General features: G+C 40.0%; 1 protein-coding gene across 1 annotated transcript in view; it reads right to left on the reverse strand.

The window, feature by feature from the left end:
• Positions 1-2,340: 2,340 nt before the first annotated feature.
• The window catches only part of LOC139390629 (PH and SEC7 domain-containing protein 2-like), a 61,890-nt gene continuing 51,649 nt past the window's right edge, over positions 2,341-12,581 (reverse strand). The window contains exon 16 of the mRNA XM_071137878.1: positions 2,341-3,463. Coding sequence (XP_070993979.1) covers positions 3,245-3,463 — 219 coding nt within the window. The 3' untranslated portion in view covers positions 2,341-3,244. The remainder of the gene's footprint in view (positions 3,464-12,581) is intronic.

Genomic DNA, 12,581 nt, shown 5'->3' on the forward strand with positions numbered 1-12,581 from the left:
AGTCGTGCGTGGCCATACAGTCGTGGGTGAATAGGAAGTACAGGAGGGGACTAAGCACGCACCCTGAGGAGCCCCCGTGTTGAGGGTCAGTGTGGCGGATGTGTTGTTGCCTACCCTCACCACCTGGGGGCAGCCCTTCAGGAAGTCCAGGATCCAGTTGCAGAGGGAGGTGTTCAGTCCCAGGGACCTGAGCTTGGAGGGTACTATGGTGTTGAATGCTGAGCTGTAGTCAATGAACAGCATTCTCACATAGTCCTCTTGTCCAGGTGGGAGAGGGCAATGTGGAGTGCAATAGAGATTGTGTCATTTGTGAATCTGTTGGGGCGGTATGAGAATTGGAGTGGGTCCAGGGTGTCTGGGATGATGGTGTTCATGTGAGCCATGACCAGCCTTTCGTGGTATTTCATGGCTACAGATGTGAGTGCTACCTTGACAACAACTGCTCATTGTGTCCACGATGTGGATGTGATGTGTATTAGTAATAAATTGTGAACTAGCTATGCATGCAAGTCAACAATGTTCTTTAAGTCAAACTGAAAGACAACATTTTCCACATTATTTCCTTGCCTGCATTACACTTCTCTTATAGAAACATTGTGCTGAGACAATATCTCTAGATAAAGAATTTATAATACAAACATCACCACCAATCTCTATTATATATAAAAGATGAAGCCCTGACAATAATAACTAGTAAAGATGTATTTCACTTTAAACTGCCCTAAACAAACAGAACAACTATATAACATTTCCATTTTTTACAACAAAGTGCCCTAGCTTCATTAGTTAAAAAAACACACATACTGATATTTTAGACAGGACCAGCAAAGTAAAAAACCTTCTCACATTTCTATATTACAACAGCACTGCTCTGCCCTAAAACACTGGGGAAACAATGGTTAGTTAGCACAACAGCCAAAGTGACAAGGTCGGTCCTCAGAGTAAGAAAGACATAACTAATAAGGTATAAAATGGGAGTTCTGATTCTGAATTCCACTTCAGTAAACAGAGCTAAGGATCAATGATCCAGTCTCATCACTCTGGAATAGAAAAACACAGGATATATATAGCACCTGTGTCTGGTCTGACCGTGCAAATATTCCGTACCGCTTTAGTGTCGAGAAAGAGATAATAAGAATTAGGGACGCTATCCCATCTGAAGTCCAGCCAGGGGGAAGGGAGAAAGAGAAGGGGATGAGTTTCAATGTTCAATGAAGAATAATGTAGTCCAGCAGAACCACTGCCTTCCTTCCTCCCTCCATCTTTCCATGGTTCCGAGAGAGCTGGGTTACTCTCCTCTCTCTGGTCTCCGATATGAATATGATTCTACACACGAGTAACGCTGTGTTCTCTTCACCACTTCCTCTACCTCTGCTGCTCAGCACTTCCTCTACTTCTTCTGCTGCTAACCACTTCATCTAGTTCCTCTTCTGCTCACCACTTTCTCTACTTCCTCTGCTGCTAATCACTTCATAAACTTCCTCTGCTGCTTACCACTTTCTTTACTTCCTCTTCTGCTCACCACTTTCTCTACTTTCTCTGCTGCTAATCACTTCATCTACTTCCTCTTCTGCTCACCACTTTCTCTACTTTCTCTGCTGCTAATCACTTCATCTACTTCCTCTTCTGCTCAGCAATTTATCTACTTACTCTGCTGCTTACCACTTCATCTACTTTCCCTGCTGCTTACCACTTCATCTACTTTCCCTGCTGCTTAGCACTTCATCTACTTTCCCTGCTGCTCACCACTTCCTCTACTTCCTCTGGTGCTCACCACTTCCTCTACCTCTGCTGCTCAGCACTTCCTCTACTTCTTCTGCTGCTAACCACTTTCTCTACTTCCTCTGGTGCTCACCACTTCTGCTACTTCCTCTGCTGCTAATCACTTCATAAACTTCCTCTTCTACTTACCACTTTCTCTACTTCCTCTGGTGCTCACCACTTCTGCTACTTCCTCTGCTGCTAATCACTTCATAAACTTCCTCTTCTGCTTACCACTTTCTCTACTTCCTCTGCTGCTCACCACTTCCTCTACTTCCTCTGGTGCTCACCACTTCTGCTACTTCCTCTGCTGCTCAGCCTGTGCAGTCCTGCTGCTTTGTCTTTCAGTCTTTTATTGTTTTATCTGCACTCTGATGATGATATGATAGGAAGATGAGCTAGCTCCAACTCAGGGAGAGATGTCTTCTCTTCTTCTGCATCAAAGAATAACAACACAGAACACAGATCTTTTAACGTTAGATCTGCTTCCCTTAACCCTGAACCCCACGTCCACTGGCCACACACACACACACACACACACACACACACACACACACACACACACACACACACACACACACACACACACACACACACACACACACACACACACACACACACACACACACACACACACACACACACACACACTACTTAATCAAAAATGTTCAATTCAACAAGACATCTCACTTTTTTCCTTCAACCGTTACTCCTCATACTCAGTCAAATTCCTCCATCCCAACTTCCACTCAGCGTGACAGCAATACAAGTGTCCAGACAGTAACATAGAACTAAGGGTTATACAACATGGCACAGTGTTTTCATTCAGTCTGTTATCATATATGAAGCTCAGGTTCAAGTGGAATAAGAAATCTACAATAAATAAATACGTATTAATAATAAATAGTCTACACAGCAAGGAGTTGATCATCATAACAGTTCTGAGAGTCTGAGTAAGTGTTGTTCATCATCATAAGGCTCTCATACAGTAGGTGTGTTACATAGGCCTGCTCAGTAGGCCTGTTCAGATACACTGAGTCTCCATGCTCTATATGGTCCAGAGAAACCTGTTGAAGGCTCAGGTGAGAGAGACTAATTGATGCTACTGTGCCCCTCCACCCTGAAATCCACCATCCACCTCCTCAAACTAAAACACTCCACCCTTCCTTATGATGTCACTTCCTTTATGCAGGTAAGTCCTCTCTCCTCTTTCATCCTTTTTTCCACATCGTCATGTTCTCTGTTATAAGTGTTCATATAAGCACTGCCAGAGACAATTAGCTGTTGGTTAAATAACACCAGTAATATTGTATAGCTGGAACAATTATTACCGCTTTACTGGAAAATGAAATAGGAAGGAGGGAGGATTTGGGGAGTTGGTTGGATATGAGTCCAGTGCTTAGGCATTTAGGGGGGTGAGTCCTTTGGCTCAGAGGACAGTTACACGGGGGTGCATGATGACGTTTTTAAGGGGGGTCTCCTCTCAACTCCGCTGGCCCGGGGCAGTGCGTCCAGAGGCCCTGCCGTTGAGACTGTGCTGGCTGATGGAAGGAGAGGACTGGGTCTTCCGGAGGTATCCCTCACACCCCCCTCGGCCCTCCCCAATCCCGCTCATCACACTAGCCTCTATCTTCTCCAGGTCGTCTGTCTCTGCCCTCATCTTGGCCTGGAGCAGGTTGATATACGTCTCGTACCGACTTTTCTGCAATGGAAAGAGAGGGGGAATGAAGATGATGTGACTATAAATGTGCGTATATCACACATATGGCTAATTTAACACATACTGTAGCTATTACACAATGCTTCCCTACAGAGAGAAAGAGGATGAATGTCAAATCAACTCATGATGGGGGAAAAACACAGAGAAAGGGAATATAGGACATTGATCTTGTGATTCTGTCACAACTATAACACAACAACAGCATATCTATTTGAGATTTACCCAGGCCTACGTACAGAGAAACAGTTACACAGAGAGAGAGAGAGAGAGAGAGAGAGAGAGAGAGAGAGAGAGAGAGAGAGAAAGAGAGAGAACGAGAGAGAGAGAGAAAGAGAGAGAGAGAGAAAGAGAGCGATGATGTTAATTAACAATCATTTTGATCCGAATGTGCAAATTGTCCAAACAGATCTGTAAAATAGATGGACTATTTAAAAATGGTTATTGGACCATAAACAGATTTGGCTCATTAATATACAATACCAAATAATGATGATCCACGCTTCTTTGAAAATAGATATAATAATTTATCAAGCTACAAGCAATACAAGACTATTATTATGGTGGGAGATTATAATACGTTTTAAATACCTCAATGGACCGTAAAGGAAATCACACTACAAACTATCACCCTCAGGCACTTAAGGAAACCATGACTGTCATGGATATATTGGAATAAGTGGATATATGGAGGCTTAAATGTCCTGACCTAGTGAGATATACATGGAGGAGGCTTAAATGTCCTGACCTAGTGAGATATACATGGAGGAGGCTTAAATGTCCTGACCTAGTGAGATATACATGGAGGAAGCTTAAATGTCCTGACCTAGTGAGATATACATGGCGTAGGCTTAAATGTCCTGACCTAGTGAGATATACATGGAGGAGGCTTAAATGTCCTGACCTAGTGAGATATACATGGAGGAGGCTTAAATGTCCTGACCTAGTGAGATATACATGGAGGAGGCTTAAATGTCCTGACCTAGTGAGATATACATGGAGGAGGCTTAAATGTCCTGACCTAGTGAGATATACATGGAGGAGGCTTAAATGTCCTGACCTAGTGAGATATACATGGAGGAGGCTTAAATGTCCTGACCTAGTGAGATATACATGGAGGAGGCTTAAATGTCCTGACCTAGTGAGATATACATGGAGGAGGCTTAAATGTCCTGACCTAGTGAGATATACAGTGCCTTGCAAAAGTATTCGGCCCCCTTGAACTTTGCAACCTTTTGCCACATTTCAGGCTTCAAACATAAAGATATAAAACTGTATTTTTTTGTGAAGAATCAACAACAAGTGGGACACAATCATGAAGTGGAACGACATTTATTGGATATTTCAAACTTTTTTAACAAATCAAAAACTGAAAAATTGGGCGTGCAAAATTATTCAGCCCCCTTAAGTTAATACTTTGTAGCGCCACCTTTTGCTGCGATTACAGCTGTAAGTTGCTTGGGGTATGTCTCTATCAGTTTTGCACATCGAGAGACTGAAATATTTTCCTATTCCTCCTTGCAAAACAGCTCGAGCTCAGTGAGGTTGGATGGAGAGCATTTGTGAACAGCAGTTTTCAGTTCTTTCCAAAGATTCTCGATTGGATTCAGGTCTGGACTTTGACTTGGCCATTCTAACACCTGGATATGTTTATTTTTGAACCATTCCATTGTAGATTTTGCTTTATGTTTTGGATCATTGTCTTGTTGGAAGACAAATCTCCGTCCCAGTCTCAGGTCTTTTGCAGACTCCATCAGGTTTTCTTCCAGAATGGTCCTGTATTTGGCTCCATCCATCTTCCCATCAATTTTAACCATCTTCCCTGTCCCTGCTGAAGAAAAGCAGGCCCAAACCATGATGCTGCCACCACCATGTTTGACAGTGGGGATGGTGTGTTCAGCTGTGTTGCTTTTACGCCAAACATAACGTTTTGCATTGTTGCCAAAAAGTTCAATTTTGGTTTCATCTGACCAGAGCACCTTCTTCCACATGTTTGGTGTGTCTCCCAGGTGGCTTGTGGCAAACTTTAAACTACACTTTTTATGGATATCTTTAAGAAATGGCTTTCTTCTTGCCACTCTTCCATAAAGGCCAGATTTGTGCAATATACGACTGATTGTTGTCCTATGGACAGAGTCTCCCACCTCAGCTGTAGATCTCTGCAGTTCATCCAGAGTGATCATGGGCCTCTTGGCTGCATCTCTGATCAGTCTTCTCCTTGTATGAGCTGAAAGTTTAGAGGGACGGCCAGGTCTTGGTTGATTTGCAGTGGTCTGATACTCCTTCCATTTCAATATTATATTATCGCTTGCACAGTGCTCCTTGGGATGTTTAAAGCTTTTGTATCCAAATCCAGCTTTAAACTTCTTCACAACAGTATCTCGGACCTGCCTGGTGTGTTCCTTGTTCTTCATGATGCTCTCTGCGCTTTTAACGGACCTCTGAGACTATCACAGTGCAGGTGCATTTATACGGAGACTTGATTACACACAGGTGGATTGTATTTATCATCATTAGTCATTTAGGTCAACATTGGATCATTCAGAGATCCTCACTGAACTTCTGGAGAGAGTTTGCTGCACTGAAAGTAAAGGGGCTGAATAATTTTGCACGCCCAATTTTTCAGTTTTTGATTTGTTAAAAAAGTTTGAAATATCCAATAAATGTTGTTCCACTTCATGATTGTGTCCCACTTGTTGTTGATTCTTCACAAAAAAATACAGTTTTATATCTTTATGTTTGAAGCCTGAAATGTGGCAAAAGGTCGCAAAGTTCAAGGGGGCCGAATACTTTCGCAAGGCACTGTACATGGAGGAGGCTCAGTCAAGCTTGGCGTTTTGACTACTTTCTTATGTCATTCTCGCTGGGACCAAAAGTTGAAAAAGTGTTGATAGGGGACAGAATGTGGTAGGACCATCAAATAATTGTCATATACATTACATATACATTACTCCACATGGGACAGGATATTGGAAATGTAATCAAAGCCTATTGGATGATAACTTGTTTTTAACTAGGACAGAATCATTTATAACGGACTTTTTCAGATATAACACAAGTACAGCAGATGCCCTTATTGTATGGGGCACTTTTAAACGTGCCTTTAGAGGCCATGCAATTCAGTACTCATCAATAGAACAAAAGACATTTAGGTCAAAAGAGTCCATATTAACAAAGGAAATAGAAGGAGTAACAGTAGAGTTAGATAGTAATAAAAACTGTATCATAGAGACACAGAATAAGTTAGAGGAAAAACAAAAAGAAATGGAGGAACTTATTCAAGAAAGATCCAGTGTAATATATTGTAAAAAATCAATCCAACTGGATGGAATACGAGGAAAAAAGTAACAAATTCTTTTTTATTCTCCAACATAGAAATGCTACCAAAAATTATTTCCTGAAACTTCTTACACATGATTCACCAAACTATATTTTGAAATAGGAAGCAAAGTACTTTAAGCATATGTTTCCGTTTCAGTCTCCTGCATCTCCACTAACCGAAATTAATTGTACAGAAAGACTCATGTGAAGGCCAAATTACAGAGGAGGAACTTCTTGATGCAATTATAGCCAGGAAAACTCCAGGCTGGATGGCATATAGGAACGTTATTAGCATGTTTTAACCACTGCTATAAAAATGGTAGATTATCAGATACTTAACAAAAAGGTATCATTTCATTAATACTGAAACAGGACCACAGTGGTACCTATAAAGATCCAGTCCATTTCATTGGAGGCCCCTTACACTTCAATGGTGTGATGCCAAAATTCTGGCAAAATGTATAGCGCATAGAATTCAAAAGGTATTGTCGGATATAATTCATCCTAATCAGACAGGTTTTTTACGTGGACGATACATTGAGGATAATATAAGACAAGTACTGGAAACAATAGACCACTATGGCAAATCTGTGAAATCAGGCCAGGTATTCATAGCTGACTTTGAAAAGGCTTTTGACAAAGTATGATTAATTTGATTCATTTATAAATGCTTGGAATATTTCAATTTAGGAGAATCTCAAGTAAAACAAGCTTGTCCGCTATCGGGATATCTATTTATTACGGCCATAGAAATGCTATTAAAATCAGCTCTAACAATAATGTAAAGTGCTAGAAATCTAGGGCTTAAAAAAAAGGTGTCATTGTACGCTGATGATTCATGTTTTCTTTTAAATCCACAATTAGAATCCCCACACAGCCTCATACAGGATCTAGATACTTTTTCTAACCTCTCTGGATTAAAACCAAATTATGATAAGTGTACTTACTATATTATGAATTACGAATGAATTAATTTTTAAACTTTTACATTACTGTCTAGTTAACCATTAAAATGGTCTGACGGGGATGTGGACATACTCAGTATTCATATCCTGAAAGAAAGAAAAGATCTCCCTACGATACATTATAATAGAATGGAAGCAATAAATACGATCTTGCTAGCATGGAAAGTAAAATACCTGTATATTTGTGGAAAAATCAACCTGATTAACTCTTTAGTCATATTACAGTTTACTTATTTGCTTATGGCCTTGTCTACACCTAGCGACCTGCTTTTTAAATTATATGAGCAAAAGATATTCCATTTAATTTGGAACGGCAAGCCAGACAAAATGAAAAGGGCTTGTTTATATGATGAATATGAATTTGGAAGGCAGAAATGATTAGATCATAAAGCATTAGACCTCACTAAAGGCTTCAGTCATACAAAAGTTATACTTAAATCCAAACGGGTTCCCTAGCAGATTAGTAAAAATGTCCCTTGATCAAGAACGGCCTTTTTCTCTTTATTCAGACTAGAACCTCTCACTTTCGCTTATTTGAAAATTAAATCATCTCTAAAATATCGCTATTTTTACTAGCCATAGAAAGTTGGTTGCAATTTCAGTTGAATTGTTGCAATTTCAGTTGAAACACATAACAAATAATACAACAAATATTGTGGTTCAACTCAAATATTCCAATTGATTAAAAAAAAACATTATTTGGGTAAAAAATGCTTAACAAGGATATCATCTTTGTAAATGATATCATAAATAGGACTGGTGGAGTTAGGTCACACATACAGCTATCAAAAATATATGGAAACGTCTGCTCTACCCAAAATTACAACCAAATTAACTACAACATTACCGCAAAAATGGAAGAGGCAAAGTAAGGAACTTGTCTGTCGGCCCTGCATTAAAGACCAAAATTGGTTTTAAAAAATTGTGATGAAAAAGTATACCAGTTTCATTTAAGGTCCAAAAAATTGACAGCTGTGCCATATAGATAGCAAAAGAGTTGGGAAGAGATTTTCGATGTACCGATTTCATGGCACATGGTTTATGAGCTCATACACAAAACAATGGCAGATTTAAAACTTAAAATGTTTCTATTTAAATGCTTATACAAAATTCTTGCAACCAATAGAATGTTATATGTATGGAGGATACAACCATTCCAGCTCTGTAGAAAGGTTCAGAACTTTTGTGAAAATATATGGCAAATAGAAATAAAAACTGGATGGTCTTCTGAGATACAGTAACTGGGAAGGGTTGAGGTTAGCTGAAGGATGGGACTATATTATGTAGAAGCCTAAGTGTTGTTATCCATTCGTTTACCCCAATTAGGGGAGGGGTGGTAGGGTTAGGGGAAAATAATGAAGGAAAAGATCTGAAAAAATATAAATATACACAGTACCAGTCAAATGTTTTGACACACCTACTCTCATTCAAGGGTTTTTCTTTATTTTTACTATTTTATACATTATAGAATAATAGTGAAGACATCAAAACTATGAAATAACACATATGGAATCATGTACTGAAATAACAAAATTATATTTAAACAAATCAAAACATATTTTATATTTTGGATTCTTCAAAGTAGACACCCTTTGCCTTGATGACAGCTTTGCACACTCTTGGCATTCTCTCAACCAGCTTCACCTGGAATGCTTTTCCAACAGTCTTGAAGGAGTTCCCACATATGCTGAACACTTGTTGGCTGCTTTTCCTTCACTCTGCAGTCCAACTCATCCCAAACCATCTCAATTGGGTTGAGGTCAGGTGATTGTGGAGGCCAGGTCATCTGATGCAGCGCTCCTACACTCTCCTTCTTGGTCAAATATCCCTTACACAGCCTGGAGGTGTGTTGGGTCTTTGTCCTGTTGAAAAACAATGATATTCCCACGAAGCGCAAACCAGATTTTTTATTTTTATTTTATTTAACTAGGCAAGTCAGTTAAGAACAAATTCTTATTTTCAATGACAGCCTAGGAACAGTGGATTAACTGCCTTGTTCAGGGGCAGAGTGACAGTTTTTGTTTTACCATGTCAGCTCGGGTATTGCGATCTTGCAACCTTTCGGGTTACAAGTCCAACGCTCTAACCACTAGGCTACCTGCCGCCCCCAGATGGGATGGCGTATTGCTACAAAATGCTGTGGTAGCCATGCTGGTTAAGAGTGCCTTGAATTCTAAACAAATAACAGACAGTGTCACCAGCAAAGCACCCACACACCATCACATCTCCTCCTCCATGCTTCACAGGGGGAACCACACATGTGGAGATCATCCGTTCACCTACTCTTGAGTCTCACAAAGACATGGCGGTTGGAACCAAAAATCTCAAATTTGGACGCATCAGACCAAATAACAGATATCCACCGGTCTAATGTCCATTGATCGTGTTTCTTGGCCCAAGCAAATCTCGTCTTATTATTGGTGTCCTTTAGTAGTGGTTTCTTTGCAGCAATTTGACCATGAAGGCCTGATTCACACAGTCTCCTCTGAACAGTTGATGTTGAGATGTGTCTGTTACTTGAACTCTGTGAAGCATATATTTGGGTTGCAATTTCTGAGGCTTGTACCTCTAATGAACTTATCCTCATTCAGAGGTAACTCTGGGTTTTCCTTTCCTGTGGCGGTCCTCATGAGAGTCAGTTTCATCATAGCGCTTGATGGTTTTTGCGACTGCACTTGAAAAAACTTTCAAAGTCTTGAAATGTTCCATATTGACTGACCTTCATGTCTTAAAGTAATGATGGACTGTTACTTTTACCAAATAGGGCTATCTTCTGTATACCACCCCTACCCTGTCACAACACAACTGATTGGCTCAAACTAATTAAGAAGGAAAGAAATTACACAAATTCACTTTAACAAGACACACCTGTTAATTGAAATGCATTCCAGGTGACAACCTCATGAAGCTGGTTGAGATAATGCCTAGAGTTTGCAAAGCTGTCAACAAGGCAAAGGGTGGTTACTTTGAACAATCTAAAATATAAATACATTTTGATTGGTTTAACACTTTTTTGGTTACTACATGAGTCAATATGTGTTATTTCATAGTTGTGATGTCTTCACTATTCCTGTACAATGTAGAAAATAGTCAAAGTAAAGAAAAACCTGGATTGAGTAGGTGTGTCCAAACTGTTGACTGGTGCTGTATATCTATCTATCTATCTATCTATCTATCTATCTATCTATCTATCTATCTATCTATCTATCTATCTATCTATCTATCTATCTATCTACAGTGCCTTGCGAAAGTATTCGGCCCCCTTGAACTTTGCGACCTTTTGCCACATTTCAGGCTTCAAACATAAAGATATAAAACTGTATTTTTTTGTGAAGAATCAACAACAAGTGGGACACAGTCATGAAGTGGAACGACATTTATTGGATATTTCAAACTTTTTTAACAAATCATAAACTGAAAAATTGGGCGTGCAAAATTATTCAGCCCCTTTACTTTCAGTGCAGCAAACTCTCTCCAGAAGTTCAGTGAGGATCTCTGAATGATCCAATGTTGACCTAAATGACTAATGATGATAAATACAATCCACCTGTGTGTAATCAAGTCTCCGTATAAATGCACCTGCACTGTGATAGTCTCAGAGGTCCGTTAAAAGCGCAGAGAGCATCATGAAGAACAAGGAACACACCAGGCAGGTCCGAGATACTGTTGTGAAGAAGTTTAAAGCCGGATTTGGATACAAAAAGATTTCCCAAGCTTTAAACATCCCAAGGAGCACTGTGCAAGCGATAATATTGAAATGGAAGGAGTATCAGACCACTGCAAATCTACCAAGACCTGGCCGCCCCTCTAAACTTTCAGCTCATACAAGGAGAAGACTGATCAGAGATGCAGCCAAGAGGCCCATGATCACTCTGCATGAACTGCAGAGATCTACAGCTGAGGTGGGAGACTCTGTCCATAGGACAACAATCAGTCGTATATTGCACAAATCTGGCCTTTATGGAAGAGTGGCAAGAAGAAAGCCATTTCTTAAAGATATCCATAAAAAGTGTTGTTTAAAGTTTGCCACAAGCCACCTGGGAGACACACCAAACATGTGGAAGAAGGTGCTCTGGTCAGATGAAACCAAAATTGAACTTTTTGGCAACAATGCAAAACGTTATGTTTGGCGTAAAAGCAACACAACTCATCACCCTGAACACACCATACCCACTGTCAAACATGGTGGTGGCAGCATCATGGTTTGGGCCTGCTTTTCTTCAGCAGGGACAGGGAAGATGGTTAAAATTGATGGGAAGATGGATGGAGCCAAATACAGGACCATTCTGGAAGAAAACCTGATGGAGTCTGCAAAAGACCTGATACTGGGGCGGAGATTTGTCTTCCAACAAGACAATGATCCAAAACATAAAGCAAAATCTACAATGGAATGGTTCAAAAATAAACATATCCAGGTGTTAGAATGGCCAAGTCAAAGTCCAGACCTGAATCCAATCGAGAATCTGTGGAAAGAACTGAAAACTGCTGTTCACAAATTCTCTCCATCCAACCTCACTGAGCTCGAGCTGTTTTGCAAGGAGGAATGGGAAAAAATGTCAGTCTCTCGATGTGCAAAACTGATAGAGACATACCCCAAGCGACTTACAGCTGTAATCGCAGCAAAAGGTGACGCTACAGGGTATTAACTTAAGGGGGCTGAATAATTTTGCACGCCCAATTTTTCAGTTTTTGATTTGTTAAAAAAGTTTGAAATATCCAATAAATGTCGTTCCACTTCATGATTATGTCCCACTTGTTGTTGATTCTTCACAAAAAAATACAGTTTTATATCTTTATGTTTGAAGCCTGAAATGTGG

The sequence above is a fragment of the Oncorhynchus clarkii genome, chromosome 31 (assembly GCF_045791955.1).
Source record: "Oncorhynchus clarkii lewisi isolate Uvic-CL-2024 chromosome 31, UVic_Ocla_1.0, whole genome shotgun sequence".
NCBI classification, from domain to species: Eukaryota; Metazoa; Chordata; class Actinopteri; order Salmoniformes; family Salmonidae; genus Oncorhynchus; species Oncorhynchus clarkii.